The 26,866-nt window shown below is 57.4% G+C and overlaps 3 protein-coding genes across 5 annotated transcripts in view; 1 reads left to right on the forward strand and 2 right to left on the reverse strand.

Annotated features, from left to right (window-relative positions):
• Positions 1–579: 579 nt before the first annotated feature.
• MST1R (macrophage stimulating 1 receptor) lies at positions 580–8,661 on the reverse strand. The gene is made up of 21 exons (XM_063164291.1): positions 8,561–8,661; positions 6,831–8,135; positions 5,457–5,645; positions 5,250–5,375; positions 5,002–5,172; positions 4,671–4,840; positions 4,405–4,582; positions 4,174–4,319; positions 3,907–4,068; positions 3,676–3,769; positions 3,344–3,571; positions 3,118–3,264; positions 2,882–3,041; positions 2,709–2,801; positions 2,393–2,626; positions 2,229–2,309; positions 1,976–2,157; positions 1,793–1,902; positions 1,532–1,697; positions 1,311–1,447; positions 580–1,237 (listed from the first exon to the last, which is right to left on the reverse strand). The coding sequence occupies exons 2-21, from the start codon at positions 8,046–8,048 to the stop codon at positions 967–969; spliced, it is 4,263 nt and encodes a 1,420-aa protein (XP_063020361.1). The 5' UTR covers positions 8,049–8,135; positions 8,561–8,661; the 3' UTR covers positions 580–966.
• Positions 8,662–9,909: 1,248 nt separating this feature from the next.
• MON1A (MON1 homolog A, secretory trafficking associated) lies at positions 9,910–15,090 on the reverse strand. The gene is made up of 6 exons (XM_063164475.1): positions 14,946–15,090; positions 13,552–13,693; positions 12,855–13,322; positions 11,900–12,665; positions 11,657–11,804; positions 9,910–11,221 (listed from the first exon to the last, which is right to left on the reverse strand). Exons 2-6 carry the CDS (start codon positions 13,676–13,678, stop codon positions 11,081–11,083), a joined length of 1,650 nt encoding a protein of 549 aa, XP_063020545.1. The 5' UTR covers positions 13,679–13,693; positions 14,946–15,090; the 3' UTR covers positions 9,910–11,080.
• Positions 15,091–15,259: 169 nt separating this feature from the next.
• Positions 15,260–26,866, forward strand: part of RBM6 (RNA binding motif protein 6) — a 58,917-nt gene continuing 47,310 nt past the window's right edge. For 2 of the 3 annotated variants that reach the window (XM_063164476.1, XM_063164478.1), the window contains exons 1-5: positions 15,260–15,346; positions 19,592–19,701; positions 21,883–23,221; positions 24,811–24,900; positions 25,897–25,966. In XM_063164476.1, coding sequence (XP_063020546.1) covers positions 19,658–19,701; positions 21,883–23,221; positions 24,811–24,900; positions 25,897–25,966 — 1,543 coding nt within the window. In that variant the 5' untranslated portion in view covers positions 15,260–15,346; positions 19,592–19,657. The remainder of the gene's footprint in view (positions 15,347–19,591; positions 19,702–21,882; positions 23,222–24,810; positions 24,901–25,896; positions 25,967–26,866) is intronic. The other variant, XM_063164477.1, reaches the window with a different exon arrangement.

Raw genomic sequence — 26,866 nt, forward strand, 5'->3', positions numbered from 1 at the left:
CTGTAATCCCATGCCCTGGGCTCCGTGGGCACTCACAGCCCCAAGAGCATCCTGATCTGATGCCTGGCCACCTATCATCCCAGGAGCTTCATGATCCCATGGGCACTGCAATTCCATGCCCCAGGCATCCATCATGCCACGAATCCTGGGGGCAACATGGCCCATATGCCAGGACTGCAGGGGCATCATCACGCCATGCCCAGGAGCATGGTACCCCTCACATGCCTCATGCCTCACAGCCACCCTGGCCACGGGCTGGATGTGGCTGGGAGAAGGACTTTTAGCAAAAGCCTCCTAAACATGCCAAGGTCAGAGGGCCATGGTGGGACTCGGGGTGCAAAGTGGGACCTTGGTGTGGCAGGCACTGGGGGATGGTTCCACATGAGGGTGGCCACAGCAGCACCATTGTGCAGATGCCCTCCTTTCACTGACAAAGCAACAGTGGGTGCCCCCTCCTCAGTGTCTCCCATGAGGTGGGTGCCCCAGGAGTGGGTGGGGAGACACCTCACCCATGCAGGGGCACGAGGGTGCTGTCAGCCTGGGGCACAGCCCCCTCAAAGACACAGCCTCAGCCAGGGAAAAAATATAATTAGTTTTTAATGAGTGATTTGAGCAGCCCAGGGGCTGGAAACTCCACGGGAGCCCTGGGAAGGCCAGGCCACCCAACAACACCCACTGGGTATGGGGCCCCACAGCACACATCCACTGTGGGACTAAGCCTCTCACCACCCAGCCAGCACAGGACTGAGCCCCAGCATCCTGTGGTGCAGGACCAATCCTGGGGAGCAGCCAGCAGGGTCTGGGTGTGAGCCATGGGAGAGCACTCCATGGCACCCAGCTGCCTGCCAGCACCCATCCCATAGGGAGGGTGCCCCATAGCATCTGCCTGCACACTGCATCCCTCCTCAGGGCAGTGTGCCTATGGTGCATGGGGGTCTGGGAGACCCCACGGTGCAGGGAATCCCATCAGCACACAGATGTGTCGTCGTCCTCCTCTTCTTCCTTCTCTTCTTCTTCCTCCTCATTATGTTTATCCTCATCCTCGCTATCAGGCAGCTGCCCCGGGGGAGCAGGGGGAAAGGCAGGACCCCAGTCCAGGTTGGTGTAGGTGACAGTCAGGTTGACATAGTGCTCCCCATCCAGCGTGGCCAGGACACGCTCCAGCTCGCCCAGCAGCCCGGTGAAGGACGGCCTCTCCTCGGGCGCCGGCGCCCAGCAGCTCAGCATCACCCGGTACCTGCAGCCACAGCCGGTCAGTGCTGCAGCCCCGGGACAGCCCCCGCCACCCCGCCCAGCCCAGCGGCACTCACAGGGTGTCGGGGCAGTGGGAGGGCTGTGGCAGGCGCCTCCCCTGCAGCAGGTAGTGGGTCATGTCGTAGGGGTCCACCCCGGCGTACGGCGCTGCCCCGCGCGTCAGCAGCTCCCACATGAGCACCCCGAAGGACCACTGCCGAGGAGAGAGCTGCCATGGGGCACAGGCAGGATGGAGATGGGGGACGGGGCGGGACGGGGAGGGGGGGGTCATGCCTACCACATCAGACTTGGTGGTGAATTTTTGGGTCTGGAGGCTCTCCAGCGCCATCCACTTGACAGGCAGCTTGGCGTGGCGGTGCTGCTGGATGCTGTAGTACCCCTTGCCGAACACGTCCCGCGCCAGCCCAAAGTCAGCCACCTTTACTGTCAGCGTCTCGTCCAGCCTGCAGGACACCAGGAGGAGGTGGGGACTCCTGGGCACCCCCAGACCCCGGCGGGTACCCTGGGGGGGAGGTCTGGAGGGCACAGCCGCACTTACATGCAGTTCCTGGCCGCCAGGTCCCGATGCACAAACTTCTTCTGGGCCAGGTACTCCATGCCCAGGGCCACCTGCAGCCCGAAGCCGATGAGCTCCTTCATTGTGGGGCTCTGTGAGATGGGAGTGGTGAGCATGGAGGCCTCGGCACCCATCACTGCCCGCCGCCCTTGGGGTGCCCCCTACCCGCTCCTGGCTGCGGATGAACTGGCGCAGGTCCCCGTGGCGCATGTAGGGCAGGACGACGAGGGGCAGCCCGTGGCGGGGCAGGCACACCCCCAGCAGCGAGAGCACCTGCGGGTGGTGGAAGCTCTTCATGAGGATGCCCTCGCGCAGGAACTCCTCCACCTCCTCCAGGTCCGTGATGCCTGCGGAGAGCCGAGCTGTGGCCGTGCCGCTGCTGTGCCGGGGGGGACGCACGGGAGGGGGAGCTACTCACGGTGCAGGGACTTGACAGCGCAGTGCAGGTCCCCGAGCAGAGGGTCCGTGTAGGTGCCATGGTAGACGCTGCCAAAGTGCCCTGCAGGGACGGGAGGCACAAAGCTGGCACCACACACTTCGGGCAGGCGAGGCCACAGCCGAATCGGGGTGCCAAGGAGTCACCTTTGCCGATGACCTGGTGGCGGTGGGTGACAAGCCGCTCCTCGGGGATGAGGATGTCCTTCACTTCCTCCAGCAGCTCCGGCCGCAGATCCTCCAGGCAGCAGGACGTGGCCCTGAGCAGGGGCATGGGGGATCCCCCGCCCGCCGCACCAGCCCCAGCCCCAGCGCTGCCATTGGCACCGGTGACTCGCGTGCGGGGCCCCACGGGCCCGGGAGTGCCCGCCGTGCTCAGCACTGCCGGGACAGGCAGAGGCGGGTGAGGGCTGGCAGCACCCAGCACCCAGCACCCCAGCACCCACCGGCGGCCCCCACTTACCCAGCACCTCTCTGTAGTCCACGCCGGGGCGCTGGGTGGTGACGGGGGGATCGCTGCGGCCGGGCTGCGCCAGTAGCTCCAGGTTCTCCGTCCCTGCAGGCAGCAATGGGGTGGGTACGGGGTGGCGTGGCAGGGTCTGGGGCATCAGAGTGCCCGGCGAGCACGGCACTCACCCCGCCTCTTCTTCCAGCGCCAGCGGAACAGCACGGCCGCCAGCACGCAGCAGAGCAGGAAGGTGACGCCGGTGCCCAGAGCCAGGCTGGCGGCCAGGTCCAGCGATGTGGGGGGGGACAGAACCCAGCCCAGCGCCTCGCAGGCTCCGTTCACACACACCTGGAGGATCAGGGGCTCAGCAGGGATGGGGCGGGGAGCACTGGGGCGGGTGTTTGCCCACCCGGGGGGTTCCTACCTCCACGGGGGCCCCGGCGGGGGGCAGGCGCAGCTCGGGGGGCAGGCGGCACGTCACCTCGTTCTTCAGGACGCTGGGGTGGCAGTCCAGGCCCCCCACCGTCATGCTGATGTTCATGCAGGTGGCCACGTCGTCCAGCCCCAGTTGCTGCCCAGATAGAGCACCGTGAGCTCGGGGGTCCTGGCAGTGGAACCCCTGCTCCGGCTCACCCCGCTGCCCTACGTACCTTCACTTTGATCTCATCCTCGCCGGGCTTGAGGCGGAGCCGCCTGCCCTCCTGCTGCAAGGGGTACAACCTGGGCCGGGAGTAGTAGCGGAGGCGGAAGAGCCAGCGGCCGTCGGCGCCGTCCAGCAGCACGCTCAGGTTCCCCGGCACCACCTCCACGTTGCTCTCGAAGGGGAAGGCTGGGCTGTGGCACAGCAGCCGGTCCGGTGCCAGCGGGTCCTTACACTCCTGTGGGCAGGGAGGTGCTGAGCTGGGCTCGGGCTGTGCCCGGGGGATTGCCCAGGTGGGGTGGGCAGGGCCGGGGGGCGATGGCCCCGCGCCCCGGTGCTCACCGTGGCTTGGGTAACCACGCCAGCGGCTTCAAAGCGGATCTTGGCGCGATACACGGAGTCCAGGTGGGTGCCGATGATGGTGAGCAGCGAACCCCTGCAGTGGGCAGGGATCAGGTTCCCCGGGGTGCACATGGTCCCCAGGGTGCCTGCAATTGCCAGCACGTGGTCCAGCCCAGGGCAGTGGCAGGACAGGGCTGTCCCTCACCCCGGGGAAGGGAGCCAGGCACTCACTCATAGCTGCAGCTGGGGACGACGGCGGACACGGCGGGGTCCGGGCGGTACTGGAAGGGCACGGGGGCCGGGAACTCCTGCCTGTCGATCCACAGGGCTACCCGGGCTGCACCCAGGCCCCCGGCGGCGGGAGCTGTGCATTGGATTGTCCCATTGTCCTGCCTGGAGACACGACAGCCGTGTCTGGGGGCAGCGGGACTGCAGGGGCTCCCCGTGCCCGTCCCGTGCCGGGGACCCCGCAGTGCCAGGGCCAGGGCAGGGGCGTACCTGGGCTGCCCACTCAGGGCACACTCGGAGCCATTGACCATCACCCGCCAGCTGCTCCCTGCCGAGAGGTGTTTGCCATGGAGTGAGAGGTGGGTGCCACCCCCCCGGGGGCCGAACGGGGGGTGCAGGGCACTGACGTGGGGCTCCTGAGCAGAGATGGGGTCAGTGGGACAGGTGAAGGAGCCAAACCCCCCCGACCCTGCCAGGGGCACTGCCGGTGTGGAACCGTACCACGAAAACGAAGCCACCGAGGGTGGAGGAGCCGTAGACTCGGAAGCCAGAGGGTCTGGGGGGCTCCTCCACAGTGAGCACCACGTCGGCTGGGCCCCCCAGGGCTGCCGGGCCCCCTGGCTCCAGCTCACACACCAGCACATCCACAAACTCCTTGCGGCGGGAGGTGGGCAGGGGTCTGCGGGACAGTGACGGGGATCAGCCACAGGCCGGGGGCAGCCCCAGCGCCCTCCCTGCTGCTGTTCTCTCCCAGCCCCGCTGCGCACCTGAAGCTCTCGCTCTCCTCCGGCAGCACGGTGCAGCCTCGCCGTCCCACTGCCACCCGGCAGGCTCCGCGGGGGCTGCGGCAGGGATCGGGCTCCGGGCGGGAGCGGAAGGTCATTCCACAGAGCGTCACCCGCGTCCGACCCCGCAGCGGGGCACTCCGGGGATGGAACTGTGGGAGAGGCACCCTGTCACCTCAAAGTGCAGTGGCTGTTGTGGGTCATACCTTCTCTGAGGAGCACAGCACCCGTCCCCGGGAGGGGCTCCCCCCACACGCCGCCCCATTTGGGTGCTGGGAGCCGTGAGGAGCAGGGGGACACAGCGCAGACCTACGTCGGTGAGGACGGGTGGGCAGCTGTCCTGGACCCAGCGGCCGGGGCACTCGTGGCGGCGCCTGCACCCATCCCCACACCAGCCACAGCCCATGAAGCGCTCGGCCCGCAGGCAGCGCTGGCACGTGGAGAAGTGGCGACAGCCAGGGCCAGTGACGTTCAGGAGCCACACCTGGGGACGGAGAGTGGAGGTGAGGGGGACACATGGAGCTCCATGCCCACGCCATGCCCCTCAGAGCCCCCACTCACCCTGGAGCCAGCAGTGAAGAACAGCGAGCGGCTCTGCTGCCCCATGGCACCCCGCACTGGCCCCGGCTCTCCCAGGGAGAAGTTGGACAAGGTCAGAAGGTAGGAGCTGGAGCGCTGGAGCACCATCTGCAGCAGGGCAGAGCATGGGGCTGAGCACACCCCACAGCCTGCCAGAACCTGCCATCCCACCTGACCCCCCCATCCCACCTGGAAGACGCGTCCTTCTGCTGTGCCCAGGTGGGCCACAGTGACATCCCCCATGGCGGTGACGAAGAGGGAGGTGAGCACGACACCTGTCAGCTGCCCGTTGAACAGGTCCACTTTGTGGGAGGCAGCAGGGACGAGGGTGGGCTGATCCCAGCAGCTGGTGTCGACCACCGGTGCTGACAGGTTCACCTGTGGCCAAACATGGGGTGAGTGACTTGAAGCTGGCCCTCGCACTCCGACTCCCACACCCACCCTCACAGGCAGGCACCAGCTTGATCTGTGAGATATTTTGGGGCAGCACCAGATTGCTTAAGTTTCCCTCCAGGCTGGGAAAATTTTGGAGAATAAACCACATTGGCAGGCCTTCCCTCAGTCCCCTATGTGGAGTCAGATCCAGTCAGATCCTGCCCTCCCTTCCCACCCCATCTGGATATAGTTACTCGTGCTGGCACCACAGGATGCTCACTCCAACCCCAGTGTCCCCTGAGCCCTGGAGCTCAGCAAGGGGCTGGGGTGGAAGAGGGACACCAGGAGCCATGGGGTCCCCACTGGACACTCCCAATGCAGAGGGACTCAGGTCCCCTCTGAGTTTCTCCTGCTACAGAGTGAGTCAGCCGCAGTGAGCTGTCTGCCCTGTGCAGGAAGAGGAGGGGATTTGGCTGCACCTTGCCCTGAGCCTGGCTGAGGACACCAAAACTCGTGTCATGTGCTGGGACGAGGGGGCCCTGCCAGAGCGCCCACCCATCTGCATCCTGGCCGTGCCGGGGCTTGTACCTGGGACACGGTGTTCCTGCCCCGCGGCCGTGGCCGACGAGGAACCCCAGTGACTAATTGCACTTCCGCCTGTGGTTTATTTGCCCACAGAAGGCGGTGGCTGGGGGACAAGGCAGGAGCAGCCCGCACCTCACACATCCAGCCTGCCGAGCACCGAGGCCCTGTGGCTTTCCCGCCCCCCACACATAAACAAGCTGGAGAGGGTGGCTGGGGTCCAGGGACAGTCACTACGGGGGCCGGAGTTGAGGCTGCCGGGGAGGCCATACCAGGAGAGGAATTGGCCCAAGGTATGACATGTGGCAGTGTGCCCATGTGCTGGCACATGTACCATGGGGGGCTCACAGGATCCCCACCCTCACCTGGCCTCCTCGGTGCAGCCGGGGCTGCCGGAACACAGCAGCCCCTGCAGCAGGTGGTGGGTGGATGCTGGGCTGACTCACATCTGGGTGATGCCGCTCTCCCCCTGCCCTGCCCTGCCCTACCCCGCCCCACCATCCACCCCGCTATACCAGTGTTTCCCAGCTCCTGAACCCACTCTCCCACATCCCAGCCAACCCCCAGGGTCCCCGGGCAGGACGCGGCGCAGGGTGGAGCACTCACATTGTGTGGGCAGTACTCCACCGGCTGGAAGAAACTGAGCCCCCGCCGCAGCGGCTGGTGCCCGGTACCGCAGCACTTCTTCATGCCCTCCTCCATGGCCTGGTTGAGGAGGCGCAGGGGGAAGGCGCAGACGGCCGAGTTCTCCTGTGGCACCGGGCTCTCCGGGTGGCTCTCGGCGAAGGCGCCGAAGAGCACGGTGTCGGTGTCGTTGATGCCGAGGTCGCGGGCCAGCCGTGCACCGGGCCGGGCAGCGTGGGCTGCCTGCAGCACGTTGTAGGCGATGTCCCTCTCGGCATCCTCCTCGCCGCTGCGCCGGCGCCGGCGCTTGGACTCGAAGCGGCAGTCGAGGACGAGCTCGCGGTAGCGGCGCAGGTGACGCTCGTGGGTGCTGAGCCGCGCCAGGCGCGTGTGGTACGCGGCTGATCCCGGCCGCTCGGGCTGCACCATCAGGAAATACACGTGGTCCCCGTCGGCAAAGGAGTGCACGTAGTGGATGGTGTAGTTGTCGCGGTACTGTGGCAGCACCGTCAGCCACTGGAAGTCATTTGAAAAGCCGTCCAAGGTGCCCTTCAGGCGTCGGATGGACACCGACTGTGGGCTGTACCGTGCTGCCACGCTGCTGTCAATGGTGGAGCCGAGGTAGAAGATAGAGGCGTAGGAGGTGGCCACCACAGTGGCACTGGTCCCCAGTGGGCTGACCACACAGTCAGGGCAGAAGGCAGGGCTGTTGCCCGTGGCCGAGTACAGGCAGTGTGTGGCTGTGATGGCCACCTTACCGTCCCGCACCTCCAGCTGGTGCTGATAGCACAGCCCACGCTGTGCCATGCCGCAGCTGTACAGCCATGGCTCCAGCGGGTCCAGCAGCAGCAGGACATTGTCCGTGTCCTCAGGGCCATCTGTGGTGGCTGGGCACAGGCGACAGATCTCACACTTGGCACTGCCCACTGGGCCGGTGACAAGGACAGAGAGCAGGCGCAGCTCAGAGCTGACCAAAAGGATGCGGTTGCGGACGGCCACAAAGACAGCAACTGGGCCATCGGAGTCGGTGAAGACAGCAACATTCTGGATGGGGCTGCCAGCATCGAGGCTGGGCAGTGTGTAGGGGATGGAGAAGTTCCTGGTGGAGCTGTAAGGGATGCGGGGACACTGCCAGGCTCCGGCACCCAGCAGGGCCAGGGCGAGCAGCAGCCAGAGGCACACACAGCACGACAGGCCCATGCTGTGCAGTGCCACTGGTGTAAGGTTATCGACGGTGCTCAGCACCCAGCAGGCTCAGAACGGATGGAGGATGGGCCACCATTGCATCTGCCAAAATAAAAAAGGAAGGGTTTTACTTGCTTATTTTAGGTGAGGGCCTGGGCACAGCCACAGCTGGGTGTCAGTTGGGGCTGCCGGGGTTCCCAGGGGCCAGATGACGATGGGTAGTGCCGAGGGAGGATCAGTCACACCAAACCTCTTCCAAAATACCACGAGTAGGAGGTGATGCCAAGCTGCCTGTGGCAGAGGGACAAATCCTGCCTTCTGCCACCTACAGACACTGCCTGTCACCCCGGGGCATCTCTGCCCTGCAATGACCCATTCCGGGAACTGCGACAGGGACCCTCCCAGCCCCCGGGACAGCAACAGGGCCCGGGGATCCCTGCGGGACTAGGACAAAGCCCCCGCCAGCCTCCCGGGAACGGGACCCCAAAGTACTCCCGGCCTCCACCCCCGGCCCCGCCGCAGCTCACCGGGTCCGGGATCTCCACTGGCTCCGGCTGCCCCTGCCCCATCCGTCCGGTCCGGTCCGATCCGAGCGGTGCCGGGCGGCAGGGCGGTCACCTGGGCGCTGCCGTGCCGTGCGGTGCCGTGCCGTGCCGGGACAGGGCGGAGCGGGGCCGGGACAGAGCAGGCGAGGCGGGACGGGACGGGGCGGGACGGGGTGGGCGGGACGGGGTGCGTGGGTCCCGCCGCCCGGGGCTCCCCGAGGGCCGGCACCGGCACACGCAGCCCGGGGGTGTGCGGGGGAACGAGGAGATCGGGGCACCGCCGGGCACTCCCGGGGAGAGGCACGGCTGGGCAGGGTGCCCGAGAGGGGCACGGCTGTGAGTCGGGGCCGCTGATGGGAGCACGGGTGCAGGGCTGGCACTCTGCCTCGCTGCAGGTCCGGGGGGCCGTCGGGGGTTCCCCGTGGCTGGGAGGTGGCTGCCAGCAGCATCCCTGGGTGCGAGTGGGGTCCTGCATGCCGGTACCCCGTGGCCCCTCGGCCGCAGCCCCCAGCCCGCTGCCACAGGGACAGCTGACACCCCGACACTTGGAATGGAAATTGCCGCTTCCCCGCGGCAGCACCGCGTTCGCTGCTCGCTTCCAGGCCAACAGGACACCTCAGGGTGCGGCAGGCTCAGCACCGGAGCTCCCAGCTGGGAGAAAAGAGCAGGGCTGGGGGAGCCACAGCTTTGCCAGGGCAGCTGTGAGGGTTATTTCTGTTGTGCCCATTCTGTGTCTCATGTCCCTTCCCTCCCTGTCTGCCTGCAGTGGCAGGAGGTGCCAGCACCTCTGGGAGTGACTGCTGTTCGTAGGGATGTGGGAAGAGTCTTTACATCCGGATTCACGGGCATGGATTTGCCCTCCAAGCGCCCTGCTGCGCTCAGAGGCTGGGCCGCGAACCCCAGCTTTCCTCCAGGTGAGCGGGGTGCTGGGGACTTTGGTCCCAGGAGGGGCTGAGCCTGCCGAAAGTGCCCCGTGCCCGCCGCCGGGCCAGCCCCGGCCCCAGGCTCCCGCCCCGCGTTGTGCAAGGCCCGGCAGTTCCGCTGGCTCCGGGCCTTACCCAAGAGCTCCTTCCTCCGGCTGCGCCTCTCGGTTTCGACATGAGCTGGCCGGGGCCAGCTCAGCCCGGGGATTTTGCCGCTCCCAATCTCCAGTCAGCGCCGCCTCCTGCCAGCACAACCCCGGCAGCCCCGCACCGCTCCCCGGCAGCTTTCCTGGCTCCCAGCGGATCCCCGGGGCTGGACTGCACCGTACCAAACTTGGAGCAAACTTCCCGCCCAGCTTGGTCATCCCCCCACTCCAGTGAACATACAGGAACGCGACAAGACTCAACTTAGGGTCCAGATAATGTTTATGAGCAAAGAGAAGCGATTACACTCTGGCAGGAGCATAAATACAGGAGCAGATCCCTGTGCTAGCCCTGCCGGATCCTTCCCAGCTCCCTCTGTGCCGGGGTGTCACCCTGCTGGCTCTGCCCCTCCTCTGATACCTACTCCAGGACTATTCAGACAGCCCCAAAACACGGAGTTGGGCTGTTCACAGGTGCTCAGCCCCACACCAGTGCCTGGGGTGGCCAGGGAGGTGCAGAAAGCTCAGTAGCTGGCTCGAGGGGCTGAGTTTGGGGGATAGGTGCTCCCGTGCCAAGGGGAAAACTCTCCATGGGCTGGGGAGCTCCATGGCCCTGTACTGGGGGGGTCTCCAAGGAGATGTGCTTGAGCTGCCCCTTTAGGATCCACAAGCCACAGCCAGAACCACGAGCCCCTGAGCAGCCTGACAAACACCTCGGCACCTTGGCTCTCTGGAGCTGCCCCGTGTCCCTGTGGTGAGGTGGGCAGGACCCTGCTGACCCACCCTGCCTGCCAGCATCCCCAGGGACAGACACCCTTTTCACAGCCACAGTGGGAAGGGTCCAGGCTCATACAGATGCCAGGGGGGCAAACCCACTCTGGGGCTGCAGAGGCTCCCTGGCACTGGGGGGGTCCAGATCCCCCAAGACAGGGAGAGGAGCAGTGTGTGCCCCAGGCCAGCCCTGTCCCTTGCCTGGACAGTGTCACCTGCCATCTGCAGGCACAGCAACATAGGGCTCCCCTGAGTGCTGCCACATCTCCCCTGGGGACCCCCACCCTTGGCACAGCCACAGGATGTCAGAGAAGGGAGGTGCCAGGCACAGGGGGCACTCTGCTCCCCTCTAGTAACCTGGGGTACCAGCAGCCCCACTCCAGGACCCTCACAACAAAGGATGGAGCTGAGGACTGTGGAGGAAGAGCAGGCCCCCCAGCTGGGGCACTGCCTGCAGCTGAGAGAAAGTCCTGTTCATCCCCTTCCCTTTCCTGTGCACCCCATCTCTACCAGCCAGGCTGGACAGTCCTGCAGGTGGGGTTTCCCTGTGCTCTGGGGTCCCACCATGCCCTCTCCCCTGGACACACAGCCCGGGAATCCCTGGGAATGGGCTCCCCAGCACAGCGGGGGCTCTCCCAGCTGCCTCCATGCCCTGGGTGATGCCCTCAGTACGTCTGGGGCGTGAGGATGAAGAGTCGATCTTCCTCCTTGCGGATCCACTTCATGAGCTTGTTGACAGCATTGATGGCGCCGGCCTTGGTCCCCAGGGGACTGTAGCACACGTAGAGCTCAAAGGCATTGGTTACCTGGGAGAAGGACAGGACACGTGCTGGGACCAGGACTGTGCCCCACCTGGGGCTGGCACTCCTTCTTCCCCCCATGGGCTACCAGCAATGGGCAGAGGGGCTCCAGTGCAGGGACACAAAGTGGCAGTGGGGTATCCTAAATGGGTGGCATCTGGTTTGCTCAGAAGTGGGAGAAGCAAACCCTGGGGTTTGCCCCACAGTGGGTTTTTTGACAGGGCGTAGCACAACCTTTGGTCCTGGAATTTACCAGCTCCCACTGCTACCCCTGCCTGTCCCTCCCTCCCACAGGGGCAAGCTCACCCCCAAAAGGACCATGCATAGACTGGGGTCCTCCCTGGGGGCCACGGTGCTGGTGCTGTGCAGTGTTACCACCCCCTTTCCCCACCCTGCAGGACCACAAAAGACAGGCTCACCAAACCCCACCAACGGCCTTACCCATGCCAGGAGGTTCTCGCGGGGGCCTGTGAAATAGATGTTCTTCAGGGGCCGTGAAGAGTTGTGGGCCCGACTGTGCAGGTACTGGTAAAGCCCCAAGAGCCTCTCCTTCTCCTCCTCCTGCACGTAGGGAGCCTCAATCTCGGGGCTGCAGGAACACAGCACCCCATTAACCCACTGGAGAAGGGGCTTGGCCCACGCCACGTGCCACGGCCTTGGCCCAGCGCTTCCCCAGGGCCTCACCTGGTGAAGAGCCCGGAGCTCTTGGACTTGTAGATGAAGTGCCGGAGGTCGGGGATGCCCACCTGGGCGACGCTGTAGAAGGGGGTGCGCAGGGCCTCGTGCAGAGCGTGCTGCACCCCCCGCCGCCGCAGCCGCTCCTGGAAGCGCCGCTTGCAGTCGGACACGGTGAAGAAGTCCTCACGGTCAGTGGAGACCAGCAGCAGGCACAGGTCCATCTCCTGCTCCAGGTAGGAGATGTGGGCGTGGAAGAAACCGCTGGAGTTGAACTTAGGGAGGCAAATGGGAGTCCAGGCTTCGCCCTCCCGGAAAGAGGAAGAAGAGCTGATGAGGTTAAAGAGCAAATGGAGGTCAATGGGGTGAAGGAACTGATCCTTCTTCCTCACGAGAGACACCAGCTGGTTCCCAGACAGCAGAATGGAAAACACCAGGCTCTTGGCCTTGGCCTGCTGCAGGCTGCTGCTGACGGCGTCGCGGACGCTGGCGGCCAGGGGCAGGCAGCGCACGGCGCCCATCAGGAAGCTGGGGTCGTGGGCCATGAGGTCCAGCAGGTTGTCGGTGATGCGCTCGGAGCCAGCCAGGAGCCGGCGCAGGTCATAGTTCTGCTTCTGCTGGAAGATGTGGTTGAGCTGGGTCCAGGTGAGCAGGCTCAGAATCTGGTAGTAGATGTAGAGCAGCTCGTGGGCAATCTCCTGCTCCGACTGCCGGGTGCGTGCCACTGCCACCAGCACCAGCGGGCTCCTCCGCACGAAGACCACCTTGTAGCCATCTGCTTGGGAGGGAGCCCCCGGGGGGCCGGGGGTAGATCTGTGAGCCTGGCTCCCCAGGGCTACAGCCAGGCTGCAGCCTCTCCCCCCAGCAACCCATCTGTCCCTGGGGACAGGTAACATGGCCCATGGTGGCAGGCACATAGATGGGCAGGCTGTGAACCCCCAACCCCTCCCCCCTGGGGTGGTACCTGCGTGGATGGACCGGATGGCGTTTTTCTCGGCCTCCAGGAAGGACACCAGGGCCATCATGACGCCCATGGTGCTGGACAGGGCCTCCTCAGAGCCATAGCGGGAGTACACGGGCTTGCCCGCCTCGCTCAGCACGAAGACGTGCTTCCGGTGCGAGCGCCAGGCGTCCATGGTCACGTCCTCCTCCTCCTTCCCCGACAGCACCGAGTCGCGCCGGGCGGTCTGCGGGGATGGCTCCAGCTTCCCCTCCTTGCCCGCCCTCATCTCCTCGTCCAGGTCGAGGGCCATGCCCGTGAGCTGCGTGCTCAGCTCGCTGAAGTCCTTGCTGATCTGCTCCATGCTGCTCGGCTCGGCCGGCTCCCCCCGCCTCTCCTCCGGGCTCCGCGCCGCGGCCACCCCGTCCTCGGGACTGGTCAGGTCCTCGTAGGAGCGGGTGTGCACGAACATGGCTCCCTCCTGGCCCGCCCCTGGGAACAGCGGCCGTGCAGCATCCGTCCACGTGTCCCCCAGGTGGGGGAGGGATGCAGAGGGGACCTGCCTCCCCTCCCCATCTCACAGCACCCTGTGGGTGCAGGTCCTGCTGGTGATGAGTGGGCCCCTCTCCCCCTGCCCACAGGGCTGCGGAGGTCCCAGCCCACATGAGGAACTGCTCCTTCCCCCCCTTTGCCTCCCCCCTTGGTGAGCTGTGCTCCATACCTGGCTCTGTGCCCTGTGCCAGCCCCGGCGTGGGGCTCTCGGACCTCTCTGTGTGCTGCCCATCTCCTGGCGCCAGGGACCCATTGGGCACTTCCCAGCTTTTCTTCTTATGGACATCTGCAGCCATTCCTCGGGGCAGGATCTGCATGTGACCCACAGTGTCACCCCTGTGTCCCCTCACTTTCAAAGCAGGCCCTGAACTGCTCTGCTCTCCAGCGGGGCCAGGCCAGCACCCGTGGCCCAATCCCGCTGGCTCAGCAGGCAGCTCTGAGCCCTGGTGAGATGTCAGGAAAGCTGCTCTAATCCAGCAGGATTTCCTCTCTCATGCAGCCCCAGCTCTTTCCAGGCCCTGGCCACGGCATCTTTCATCCAGGCTTGGCCCCGATTTCCCCTGTGAAAGCTGCTCAGGCTCCCTGTGCAGCGAGGGGGAAGGGCCACAGCCCTGGATGGGGCCTGTCCCCACACCTGAGATGCCAGAGGCCTTGTGTTTGCAAAGGGAGGGGTTTATGACCCTCCTGGGCCCGGGTTAGGTGGCTGCCATGGGACGAGGCTGGTGGCACTCCTTGTGAGCTGGCACATTTGGCATCAGCCCAGGAGCTGGGTGCCCTCTCCAGCAAAGGCCATGCCTCCAGCCTGCTCCTTCCTCCCTTCCCTGGGGGAAAACCATCTCAAAAGTGAGCACAAGAAAAAGCAACAGGAGGCAGGCTGGTGAGGAGCCTGTACCTCTGAACCTGGCTGCTGGGGAAGCTCATGGAGCCTGGGCTCTGCTCTGTGCCCCAGCACACCTCCTGCTCCCAAATCCAATCCCACTAACGCTGCACCTGGGGGAGCCAGACCAGCCCCACAAAGTCCTGTGACAGCCCTGAGTGGATCAGGGCCCTGTCCTTACCAGGGGGAGCTCATGCAGCCCCCAGCCCCAAACCTGTGACAGCTCTGGAGGGTGTTGGGGAACTGGCTCAAAGTTCCTTTGACTTTGGAGTCAAAGCTCTGTTGTCCCCTGGGGAGCTAAATCCTCACCCCACAAAACCCTGTGACAGCTCTGGAGAGTACTGGGGAACCGATAAAGGCTCTGTCCTCATCCGGGGGAGCCTGTGCCAGCCCTGGAGAGTGCCAGGGAGCTTTCTGGGACCCCCTCCGCACCTGGGGGAGCCAGAACCCCCACTAAAATCCTGTGACAGCCCCAGAGGGTGCAGGGGAGTGGATCGGGGCCCCGTCCTCACCTTTCCTCCTCACCCTGCTGACCTTCCCGTGGGCGGGACTCACCCCAGGACTCTCCCGGCCCAGCACGGACCCACCCCGACCCTTCCCCCTCCGGCGCTGAGGTGTCACCGCTCCTCAGCCCCGGCACGACCCAGGCCCAGGACCCCCCTTAATGACAGCGCGCAGGGACCCACCTCCGCGGCTCCTCCCGGGGCCGCCCTGCAGCCCCCCGGGCACAGCCTAGGCGGGTCGGAAAAGGGCCCGGAGCCGGCGGCGGGCGGTCACCTCCCGCCCTACCGCCGGTCCTGGCCCCGACCGCGGCGACACCCCCGCCATCGCGGCGACCCGCCGCGGGGCATCATGGGAGTTGTAGGCGGTGCGGTCCAAAGGGGATCATAGGAGTTGTAGTCCGCGAGCCCCAAGGACACGGCTGAGAAGGGGCGGCAGGAACCCTGTAATAGAGACTACAATTCCCAGCATCCTCTGGGTGCCCGAGCGGGAGGAGGGAGCCGGAAGTTCCGGGTTCTCGCCGTGGCGGCCGTGGGGCCTGTGCGAGGCGGGAGCGGCGGAGCAGGAGGAGGAAGAGGAGGAGTAGGTGATGAGGGTCTCTCGGGAGATAAAGGGGATCGCCTGGGATAAAGGGGATCTCGCTCAGTGGGGTGGGAGGATCAAAGAGTGTCCCGAGGGGCTCCCGGGGTGGGCTTGCCCGGGGTAGAGGAGGGCAGGCTGCGGGGTCCATGAGGCGGGGGGGTTGTGTGTGTGTGTCTGTTTTGGGTCACCCGTGGCTGGGAACAGAGTGAGGCTGGGCCGGCCCGCTGCGGGCGTGAGGCAGCAGGAACTGGCGCTGCGGGCCCGCAGCTGCGTGCTGTGGGCTCGGTGTCCATCAGAACCCCGCGCCCTGGTGGGATGTGGTTGTGGGGTTGGGATGCTCGGCCCCTGGCTCAGGATACGATGTCCCACACGGAGGTGTTGGGGCCTGCCACGTGTGTATCGCTGACAGCAGCTGTGGTGTTCTGTGGTATCTCAGTGGTGTTCTGAGGCCCTGATCATGATTTGGGCCTTTTTGCACCAGGTCGCATGTGTGTCCACCTCGGAATGCTTGTGGTTGTAAAAGGGCTGGACCGAAGTGGGCTGGATTCGTGCTGGGGTGCAGAGGGATGTGATGGGAGCTGTGTGTCAGTGGATTTAATCCCAAGTGATGGGCTAAACGAGATTTTGGGCTGTGAGTAAAGCCTTAGGTGGAGGCAGGATGTGTTCTGGCTCTGGTGGAGGCCACGTAAGGCGGTGATCAGGAACGGCTGGAAGTGATGGCAGTGACCTCCCGTGCTCTGATTTTAAAAACAATTGAGAGGCTGCTGCTGCTGCTGTTGTGTGGTGTTACTTTTGACAATGCTGCTGAAGGTGAAATTCACTTTTCTGTCCTGGCAGGGTGTTTGTGGTGTGAGTCTTTCCCAAAATCCACTGATTGGGAACAACTTGTGAAGTCCTTTGAGACAAGCAAGGTCAGGATAGTAATGGGGTGGGGTGTGTTAGGAATTCACCCAATTGTCTCTAATTCATGTTTTTAGAAGCATCATATAGATGAAAAGTATACATATCCTTTTTTTAAAATGAAAATCCTCCAGCCTGACACCTATGAGAGCCAAAATGGTTCCCTCTCCTTTCACATGTCAGTGGCCTGCTTTTGATATTTTTTCTGAATTAGAGATCTCTATCTAACATTGGATGTAGCTGCCTTTCTTGGCTACTTGCGGTTTCTGTAGCTTTGGGGAATGGTTTTTTCTCGTACCTCCTGCAGAACTTAGATTTCACAGAGGCCTTTTCCTTTCTTCAGCCTTACAAAAACTTTACTGAGTACAGAAAGTTGTTCCACAGCAAACTGCTTCTTCTGCTCTCGTGTGTAGTTCTGTGTTTGATTTCCTCATGCTCTATAAATACCAAGTCTTGGCAAAATCTGTTTGGAGAGAAGCTCTGAATATCAGAGTATTTTTCTGAAAATAGCACCCAGTCTGTCACCAATTACCCTTCTCTCCCCCATATTTGGGAAAAAGGTGTGAAGCTGGGTGTAAATTGGTGAGGAGACACTTGAGGGCTGTGCTGGCCCCTTGACAGATGTCTTTATTTAGTCCTCAAGAAGACCAGTTGCTTAGCCTGGTTCAGCTGCACAATCCCCATGATCAAAGATCATTATTTTCCCATAGCAGGATATAAATTGGAGGGAGAGCTCCAAGAGTTTGCTGTCAGGCTTGGCACGTGCAGATTGGGAAGCGGAGTCGGGAGCCTCCCCAGGGGTGTGTGGGGAAGCCCTGGGGAGGGCAGGGGCACAGTCCTGAGGAAGCCATTGGGTGTAATGCCAGGGAGCATCCGGAGCTCCACCAGCCTGCCCTGGGAGGGCTGTGTGGCCAGCAGTCATTGGAGGAACTAAAACCACAAAGGAGCTTCTCCTTGTTTAGTTGTGCCTTCTGTATCTTCGGTGGAGCTGAGGCTTTGCCTCCAGGAGGTAGAGCCAGCTGGGATAGGAGTAGGGAAGGATGATGCATATCTGCCTCCCAAATGTTCAGGGTAATTGGAACTGCTCATTATTGTCCTAGAGAGCTGTTGCTCTGGGCTCTGCCAGTGACTGGACTGTTTCCAAATCCTCAAACACTTGGTTGTGACCAGAGTATGGCAGAACTGATGGGTGCACGGTTCCAAGCACGCAGGTGGCTTTTTGCCACCATCGCTGTTGGCCTGGGGTGTCTTTGGCACACAGCCTCCCTCACTCTGACCTGTCTCCCAGCAGTTACCTGGGAGATGGGAGGTGATAGCTGAGCTGGCAGGTACCTGCCCGTGGCAGAAGGGTGAATCCTCACGCTGTCTCATCATGGTGTGCTTTTTTTGGAGCAGTTGTAGCAGGGTGTACCTTCAGGAGATCCTGGCATCAGTGGAAGCCAGGCTAAGACCCTTCTGTCCCTGTCCTGCAGTTTGCTGTCACCTTGGTTTGTGTGCTTGTGTGGTAAAGCGTATCACTGAAGTGACCTGGGTTAAATATAACTCCCTTGTGAGGGTCATCCGTGGTGCAGACCCAGAAAAGCACGAGCTGGCACAACTCACAGCCGGTGCTTTGCCAGAGGCGCAGGCGGGGAGCGGATCAGGCTGAGTGGGGGCTGTCAGAGCCACTGTTGCTCCCTGTGTTACTGAACCATGACCTCACGCTCCCGGAGGTTGCTGCACGGCCCAGCAGGCCTGTGCCAGGCCTGGTAGCTGTCCAGTGGTATTTTTTTCCTTTTCTGATAATTTGAATATTGTGTCTAAACAGTTTCCAGCTGGCAAGGGATTTTTTTTTTTTAAGCGTTGGTGAGGTTGTTGACTTAAGAAGAAGTGGAGTGGGGGAGGGAAATCCAGAAGGGAAGAGCAAGAAATGTGAGGTCTGCAGGCTGCAAAAGATCTCGGATGAAAGGACTGGCTGACAACAGGAACCATCTCCCTTTGCCTGCCCTTGCCATGGAGGGGATGTGGTCTTGGTTCTCTTAGAAAGAGAACTTTTCCTCCTAGAAAGATGGAGGAAATCCTTGGGACCAGGGCAGTTATTTATCAAGAGCCATGTAAGATGGGAGCAGACTGAGTGGCCAATGGAATGAACCTGTTTCCTTGGAAGTGACACTGGGGTGGATGGATCAGTGGTGGTTTGTGGTTGCACAGGCTGCCTTCCTCAGCCTCTGCATGCTTGGTTTCTGCCAGAACCTGCTGTCCCTGGCTCCCACCTGAGCCTTCCCTGGTGGGCAGTGGACCCTGGCAAGAGCATGGACTCTCTTGGCACAGCAGCAGCTCCCTCAGCTCCTTGGCACAGACAGCTGCCAGCAGCAGCACCTGGAATTGCTCCCTGGTGGAAAGTCTGTCCTAAGCTGCTCTGCTGACCTGCCTCTGCCATGGCAGCGCTGACCTTTGGAAGGCAGAACAAACAGGACTTTGTGTGCCAAGAGCTGCTCCAGCCCGGCCTGGCAGTGACTGTGCTGTCCTCTGTCCCCTCAGCCACTGGAGGTAAATAATCCCTCTTTGGAACAGTGTCTAAGCACCAGGTCTCCCAGCCTTGGTCTGGTGGCATGGCAGCTGGACTGGCCAAGCAGGTTTGAGGCCAGCAGGTTGCCATCTCCCTCAGTTTTCTCCATGCTCTGCTGCAGCCTTTTTTTTTTCTTTTGGAAAGACGGAAGTACTTCCTATTTCAAGTCCTGGCTTTGGTTATCGCCAGGAAATCCTCACCTTCTCTGCTGGTGGGAGGAAGTGGATGAAATTTTAGATTTCTGTTGAGGCAAGTGTTACTTGCGTCACTCTACTTGATGAGGGCAGCGTTGGAGAACAGTGCCTGTCATGATTTATTGGCAAAACCTCCTATGTTGTCTGCATACTTCTGAGGGCAGAGTATCCATGGTAGACCAAGAATGGCGATCATTTCCTTGAACAGCAAAGAGCTTTTGGCAAAAATAGTTTGGATTAAACATTAATTGCAAACTGTTGTTCGGCAGCGGTCCTTGTTGTTTATAGATGGCGGCGTTCTCACTTTTCTAGCTGCACCCTGAATAGTGTCAGACAGCACAGTATGTTGGAAAGCTCTGTGTTAATCAAAGCAGATATCAAATTGTTTGCCCACCATATTGACAGTTTGATTTCAGGAGTCATTTGGCACTTACAAATTTGAACGTGGAGAAATGCAACACTTGAATTCATTCATGCCCGAGTGTGCTCTTGTATATCTGTGGATCCTGATCAGATGTTACACACACACCTTCTAACCAGCAGTGTTTTTCTCATGTCATGTGTGTTCTTTGCCTTGTGGCTTATCATCATGCTTTTTATTCAACAGGTTGTGGTGTCTGGGTGTTGTTAGAGTGAATTAACCATTTCTGGAAGCCTACCAGACAAGATCAAAATGTGGGGAGACCATCGACAAGGCAACAGAATGGGGTCTTTTCGGTAAGCGCTTCAATGTATGGTTTATTTCAGGAATGTTCTTAAATACAATAAGCCTTGGGAACTCACTGTTTACTGTTTTGGTGGAAGTTATGAGGTCTCTATGGAGCTAGTTGTGATGGCCAAAGAACAGACAAGTTAATTGATAGTTTCTGCATTTCTGTGAAGTTTTAAATTTAGTTTTTGGGCAACAGCTGCTTTTAATATTTTGAGTCCTCCACACCACCTTTTCTAGTGATACTTAGTTTAGCTGTTGTGAGCCAATGTGATGTGCTGTATGGCTTTTGGTATTATGTGCTGTTAATGCCTGTAAGAGAAGAAAATTAGTTCAGAAATACTGCCACATTTATTGCACACACAATTTTATTAAAACATTGAGAGTTTAATTCTTTCCATGAGGTTAATAAGTCCATATATCATAGAATCACAGAATGGTTTGATTGGAAGGGACCTTAAAGACCATCATGTTCCAAATCCCTGGTGTGGGCAGGGACACCTTCCACTATCCCAGGCTGCTCCAAGACTGCCCAACATGGCCTTGAGCCCTTCCAGAGATGGGGCATCCTTCACTGGGCAGCCTGTGCCAAGGACTCACCATCCTGACAGGGAAGAATTTACTCCTGGTGTCCAACCTAAACCCACTCTCTTTCAGTTTAAGCCAATTCCCCTTTGTCCTACCACTACATGCACTTGCAAAAAATCTATATCCTCATATACTCCTTCATAAGACATTTTTGAATGTCACTGCAACTGTTCTAAAGATTAATATGCAGCTGACCTGTACAACACAATATTTTTATTAGCTTGTGTTCCTCTGGTGGTTACTTGTGACCTGTGTTTGCAAGAGAGTGCTGGCTGTAAAAATGAAGCCTCCAAAATCTAGAATTTTCCTCTGTTGTGCATCATTCTTTCATCCTTTGCTCGTGTGTGCACCTCAGTCCCTTGAAAATCAGTGTGATGAAGGAACTGCTCATGGCATGCCTTAGGTTTCTGCTCTAGGAATACTTCAAATAATTGTCTACTGTAATGTGTTGAGAAAGCTGATAAAAATCAGTGTCCTCCAGAACATGTAGTAACAGTGTTAATGAGGGAGGGATTGTGTCTTGTGATTATATCAATTATGCTGTTCTAATGATCTTTAAGTGGATTTTATTGGCATTGTTCTTTAATGTATTGGGTGGGGAATGCTAACCTTGATCCAAGTTTTAATTGCTATTCTACATGGTGGTGAAATGGACCGTGTGCCTTAGGAAATCTGTGTATGCTTTGATTAATCTTGGTGAGTGATTCTGTAGTGAAACTCAGAGTACAACATGACTTGCTGTAGTTGCTAAGGAAATGTCCACTGCTTTGGGTAGCATTTGGTGTTATTTTAAAATGTGCTGATACTGTATCATTCTGTTTTTTAAAATATGTATTAGAGCCTTGCTTAGGTGAAAAATCAGATAGTTCCAGCCCACAAAAAAAAAAAAAAAAAAAAGCCCCATTGGATTTTGAACAACTGCCTTAAGAGGAAAATTCTTCCTGAGTGTTTTTGTGGAGATATTGGGAGAACTCATAGCTGTAGTCTTGTGAACTCAGTGTAAGACAGTCTGAGGCACGAGCACAGGGATATCTTGGATGTCGATTGTTGGCATAGTCCTGTGAGGCACCCTCAGTGAACTGATGGTTTCAGAATTTTCCAATTTGGACTGCAGCACAAGGAAGCATAAATGAGTCTCTGTAGCATGTCAGTAAAGCCTGTTTGGTAACCTCTGCTTTCATGTGCCTCAGGATGATGTGTTAATTTAGCTGTTTCCATACTGCCCAGAGAGCTTAAGCTCCTGGGCTCCTCACAGGCGTGTGCTGGTGATGCTAATGAACCAACACACCAGCTGCTGGCACCTCAGACAGCTGCAGAGCTGTGTGCAGTGCAGGACTATGTGGATTGCTACCATCATTAACCCATTAATGTTGCAGGTATTCTCTGTTGAGTGCTTCTGGAAATTGTGCTGAAATGGGAGCACCCCAGTTTACTTTCTCACATCTGTCGTATGCTGCCTCATCTTAAACTGCCAAACATCAATATCTTCTGCGGATCTTAGACTGTTACACAGCTCTATAAAAGTTTAGAGAAGAATGTGCTGCTGTGTAGATTTCAGACTCTTAAGCACGTTATGAATAATACTGTCTTTATTTCTACAGTGGGAGCCAAGAAGAAAGGTTTGCTCCCGGGTGGAACAGGGAATATCCTCCTTCCCTTGATAGTCTTGGTCAAGAAAGACACTCTGGCAACTTCTCTGGCAGAAAATCACTTCCTTTTGATATCCAGGGACTCCCAGGCCTCCTCAATCCTCAGTTTGCCAACAGAGAGGAACCTTCTTTCAGCTATGGAGCTAGAGATGGACCACGTAGTGACTTCAGAGGTGGGGATGGGCACCACGATTTCAGGGGCAGGGATTTCCCACCATCTGACTTCCAGGGCAGAGATGAGTCTCAGATGGATTTCAGAGGTAGGGAGCCACCTCCTTCTGACTACAGGGGCAGGGATATGTACTCTGGAGACTTCCGGGAGAGAGAAGGGCCCCCCATGGACTTCAGGGCTGGGGATGTTCCCTCAGGGGACTACAGGAACAGGGACACGTTCCGCATGAACTACAGGGACAGGGAAGCACACAACATGGATTACAGGGGCAGGGAGGAACCTCCGTCAGACTTCAGGGGAAGGGGGTCTTATGATTTCGACTTCAGAGGTCGAGATGGGCCTCATTCAGACTTTAGGGCAAGAGACATGTCTGAGTTAGACTACAGGGGCAGAGAACATTCCTATTCAGACTTCAGAAATAGGGATGTACCTGATTTGGACTTCAGGGGCATGGGCACCTCTGATCTGGACTTCAGAAACAGGAACGCACCATCGTCAGACTTCAGAAATAGACACAGATCCCGATCTGATCAGGACTTTAGGAGCAGAGATGTGGCTCCTCCCATGGACTTTTCAGATAGGGAAATGCCTCCTGTGGATCAAAGCCTTGTAGATTTTAGACACAACCAACCTAATGTACCTTTAGCAGAAAGAGAGGGCTCCGGTTTAAGCACCAGCAAAAGAGATGAGTCTGCACTTAGTCTAGATAGAAATCCCTTTGGTAGCCAAAAAGGAGAATTCCAACACTCGGAAGCACCAGCCAGAGAAGAGGAATCCCTGGGACTGGGTCTTGAAGATGACACTTCACACAATTTCCAGAATAGCCGTGGACCTCTTCCTACTCTTCAGGAGCAAGAAGAGCAACCTCAGACCTTTGCTAACAAGCAGCAACAGCAGCAGCTTTCTGGGGGGGAGCAGCAAAGATCCGATGCTGATCTTGGGTTAAAGGGTGAAGGTGACCTGGATTTCCTTGGGAGGCAAGATACAGACTACAGGAACATGGAATATCGGGACGTGGATCACCGGCTGCCGGGGCATCAAATGTTTGATTATGAACATGGCAAGTCCTTTGCAGAAGGAAAACCCAGCAAAGATTCTAGGCCCTATAAGAACCTCCAGGTAGGTGTTTTTGTCAATTGATGTCTCTGTTAAATGTGTGTTGGCCAAAGAATGGGAGGAGTTGGGAAGGAGTCTTCATCCATGTCCAATCACTTCAGTTCTATTCTAATTCACCATCCTTCTCTGAGATCATTCTCTGCTCCAGATTATTTAATGGGCACCCTTTCTATCTCAGAAACATTTCCCAAGTGTTGTTGTTATCTTACTGTATTTCATATTTCTAGAGTCCCATACTCTTGTTATGATATTCTTAAAGTCCATACCTTCATGGCTGGTTTTCTACCATGCAGCTCCTCTCTGCTGTGCAGTTCCTCATGGCTTCACAGGTGCTCCTCCTGGGCTCTCGAGCCACCCCCTTTTATCCCTGTTGCCTTCATGAGCTACAGCTGCTGCCCAACCAAGGACCCTGCAGCTGTAGCTCGTCCAGAGCAACCAGGACCCACCTATCCAATACATAGGGCTCTCACTACATTTCCCCCTTTTTCTATTACTAACAGATATATTCAAATACAATATAGATATTCAAGTACAATATATTCATTTCCTTTACAATACATGTTTTATCCCAAGACTCAAAGGCCTCATACACCACACAAGTACAATATACACAATCTTCCACAGCTCTTCAGGCTGCTACAGCTCTCAGGCTGTCCTATTTTCCACAGCTCTTCAGGCTGCATACCTCCATCTCCACAGCTCTTCAGGCTGCCTACCTCCATCACGTCGGGGTCACCAATTGTTGTTATCTCATTGTATTTCATATTTCTAGAGTCCCATACTCTTGTTATGATATTCTTGAAGTCCATACCTTCATGGCTGGTTTTCTACCATGCAGCTCCTCTCTGCTGTGCAGTTCCTCATGGCTTCACAGGTGCTCCTCCTGGGCTCTCGACCCACCCCCTTTTATCCCAGTGGCCTTCATGAGCTACAGCTGCTGCCCAACTAAGGACTTTACAGCTGTAGCTCATTTAGAGTAACTAGGACCCACTTATCCAACACATAGGACTCTCACTACACCCAAGAGAAGTGCAGTTTAGCAAGTGAGAGTTGCTAAATATGTAGAACCAGATTTGGTTCAGAAAGTCCCCAGGTTGAAAACAACCTGACAGAGGCTTTTGGGGGAAGTGGTTACAGATAAATGTATTTTGTTGTTTTGCCCTGGATGTTGCTTATGAGCAGGATCAGAGAGAAGCTCCTGCCTTGGGTGGGCCTGTGTACTACTATCTCATATATACTTTGTTTTCCTTCAGTTGTCTTGCAAACATGAAGGTAGTGGTAACTACTGAGTTAATAACTTCTACTGAATTTGAATAGCTGCTATTGAATTCGAATCTCCCACTGCTGGAAAGCAGAGAGATATGATCTGCCCATTTTATTTTCCTGGAGCTGTATCTTCCTATACAGCTCAGTGAGCATGTGAAGAGCTCCTCCAGAGCTCCCTGAATCTCCAGCAGGGGTTAAAGCTTTGAGTCAGGCTGCTTATGGGCCTTTGCCTTTGAATTTTCCCCTGCTTTATTTTGCTGCTGCTTGTGTATCTTGTGAGCCAGCATCTCTCATTTGTAAACCCATCTTGATTGTGTCAACTCAAGGACCAGGATTACCGGACCTGCCCCAAGTATGTGAAGCCCAGCAAGCTCATTCGACTGGGAGGAGTGCCTGAAACTGCCACAAAGGATGATGTAAGTGGGATGTTTCTCATCCAGAAACTTCTCTTGAGGGTTTCTAAAGTACCACTTTGAAGTCTGGTTAAGGCATATCAGATGGTCTGTCATTTCCCCAGGGGAAAATCCAGATTTAGAAGTCATTGCAATGTTACCTGTTATCTGATTATTCTGGGTTTTTGGGGCTTCTGGAAGTGATGAGTTTTCCTGTGGTTGCATGTGGGGTGTTGATAGCTAGAAGCCTTGACTCCAGACTCTGCAACATGCCTTACTTCATCACTGCTTTATATATACCAAATATTGTTACTACTATTTTGGGCTCAGAAGACAAGTAGTGTCTAAGCGAACTTGTTTGTTCTTAGTTACTTGAAATTGCTTAAATGAGATCTCACAGAGATGGAAAAGATATCTGCTGTTCCTGCTGATTTTAGTAAAAAATACCCATAAAATTATGTAGGCTACATGGTGAAAGTAGCTCAGTTTCCTATGAATTAGGACTTCAGTTTTGGGGTTTTTTGTTTATTTGGTGAAGGTTCCAGGCATGAGAACCCCTACATGCAGCAGTTTTTGCTAGGGCTAGCTGTAGTGATCATCTTCTGGGGCTTGATAAAGGAGAACTCACAAGAGAACTTTGTCCTTCAGAGGATGATAAGACCCAGAACAGTTGTTCTTGTACTTTGATTTTCTTAAAGGCAGTAGGACATCTTTGACCTTAAATAAGGATCTGATCTGAGTCTGGCTGAAAGCAGTGTAATAAACCTTTGAAGAGTTGAATTGTGGTGTAAATGGTGCTCACTTCTTCAAACAAAACCCAAAAATACTTTGAAAACTCAGTAACAATTCTCAGGTACAGCTGGAACTTAATTCTCAGGTACTGCTGGAAAGTGTGTCAGTTTGTAACAGCCTTAACCTAGAAAGAACAGAACTCTTGGAGGGACAGAAATGTGCATTGGCAAGTACCTTGGGTTTGGAGGTTTGATTTTGGAGATGAAGTGGATCTTGTTTTTCCTGTAGATCCTCAACGCTTTCCGAGGGCCTGATGGGACACCTGTGAAGGACCTGCGACTGAAAGATTACAGCTCAGGTGAGAATGCTTTTCCAGTGCTTCTACTTTCAAGGTGACAACAGGGTATTTTTTACACCTATATCCTCTTAGGCAAATTGGTTAAAGGCTTACATTCCCTAATTGCAGGTATTTTTTAATGAAAATACCCTGTGAGTTTTGTAGTTTGTCCTCTTGGCCTCAAAATTGATGGGTGTACTCACTGCTGCCTCAGAGGTAAAGCGTGTGTCCAGCTGCCTCTGGAGAGGTGTAGGAGCAGCAGGAAGAGCACTAAGGCTGTTCTAATAGCTATCAAGAGTAAAGCCATGGGACAGCAGGTTAATTTTTCCATAATTTTTGTTTTTAACTATTACTAAATCCTTTTGGAATGTTCTAAATCTTGTTTCTGAGGTGGTCTTACTGTGGAACAAATGCTGCACAAATAGTGTCCTCAGGAAACCTGTTCCATCCTAACATTTCTCCTTCAGTAGCCTGAAACTGGCGCCCTGCTTAGGTACGAAGACAGGTTAAATAAAAAGACAAAGTAAGTTTTATAAGCAGATATCCAAATACTGGGTCTGGTTGTTCTTCCTCATTCAAAGAATAAAGTTCTGCTGTACTTCTGATCAGTGTGTATAGGATTCTGAAGAAAGAAATATTTTACAAGGCTGCTTTGTGAAAGAGTTGTACTGGAACAAAGATGTGCGATGGTAGGAAGGGTGAGTCCTGGGGATTGGTGTGGATAATGCTAGTAGGAAATACCTGGAAACTGGTATTTTATTTTAATTTTATTTTTAAACCTAGGAGAGCAGAGGCTTCTACATTCATCAGTGCTTTTTCATATTTTCAGTATGAGTTGTACGTGAAGCAGCTGGAATTCTTGGTGTCAATACATTATGTAAAGGCTTCCAATGTGTTGAGAAACTGGGGCAGTGGGGTATT

This window comes from Melospiza melodia, chromosome 10 (assembly GCF_035770615.1).
Source record: "Melospiza melodia melodia isolate bMelMel2 chromosome 10, bMelMel2.pri, whole genome shotgun sequence".
Lineage (NCBI taxonomy): Eukaryota > Metazoa > Chordata > Aves > Passeriformes > Passerellidae > Melospiza > Melospiza melodia.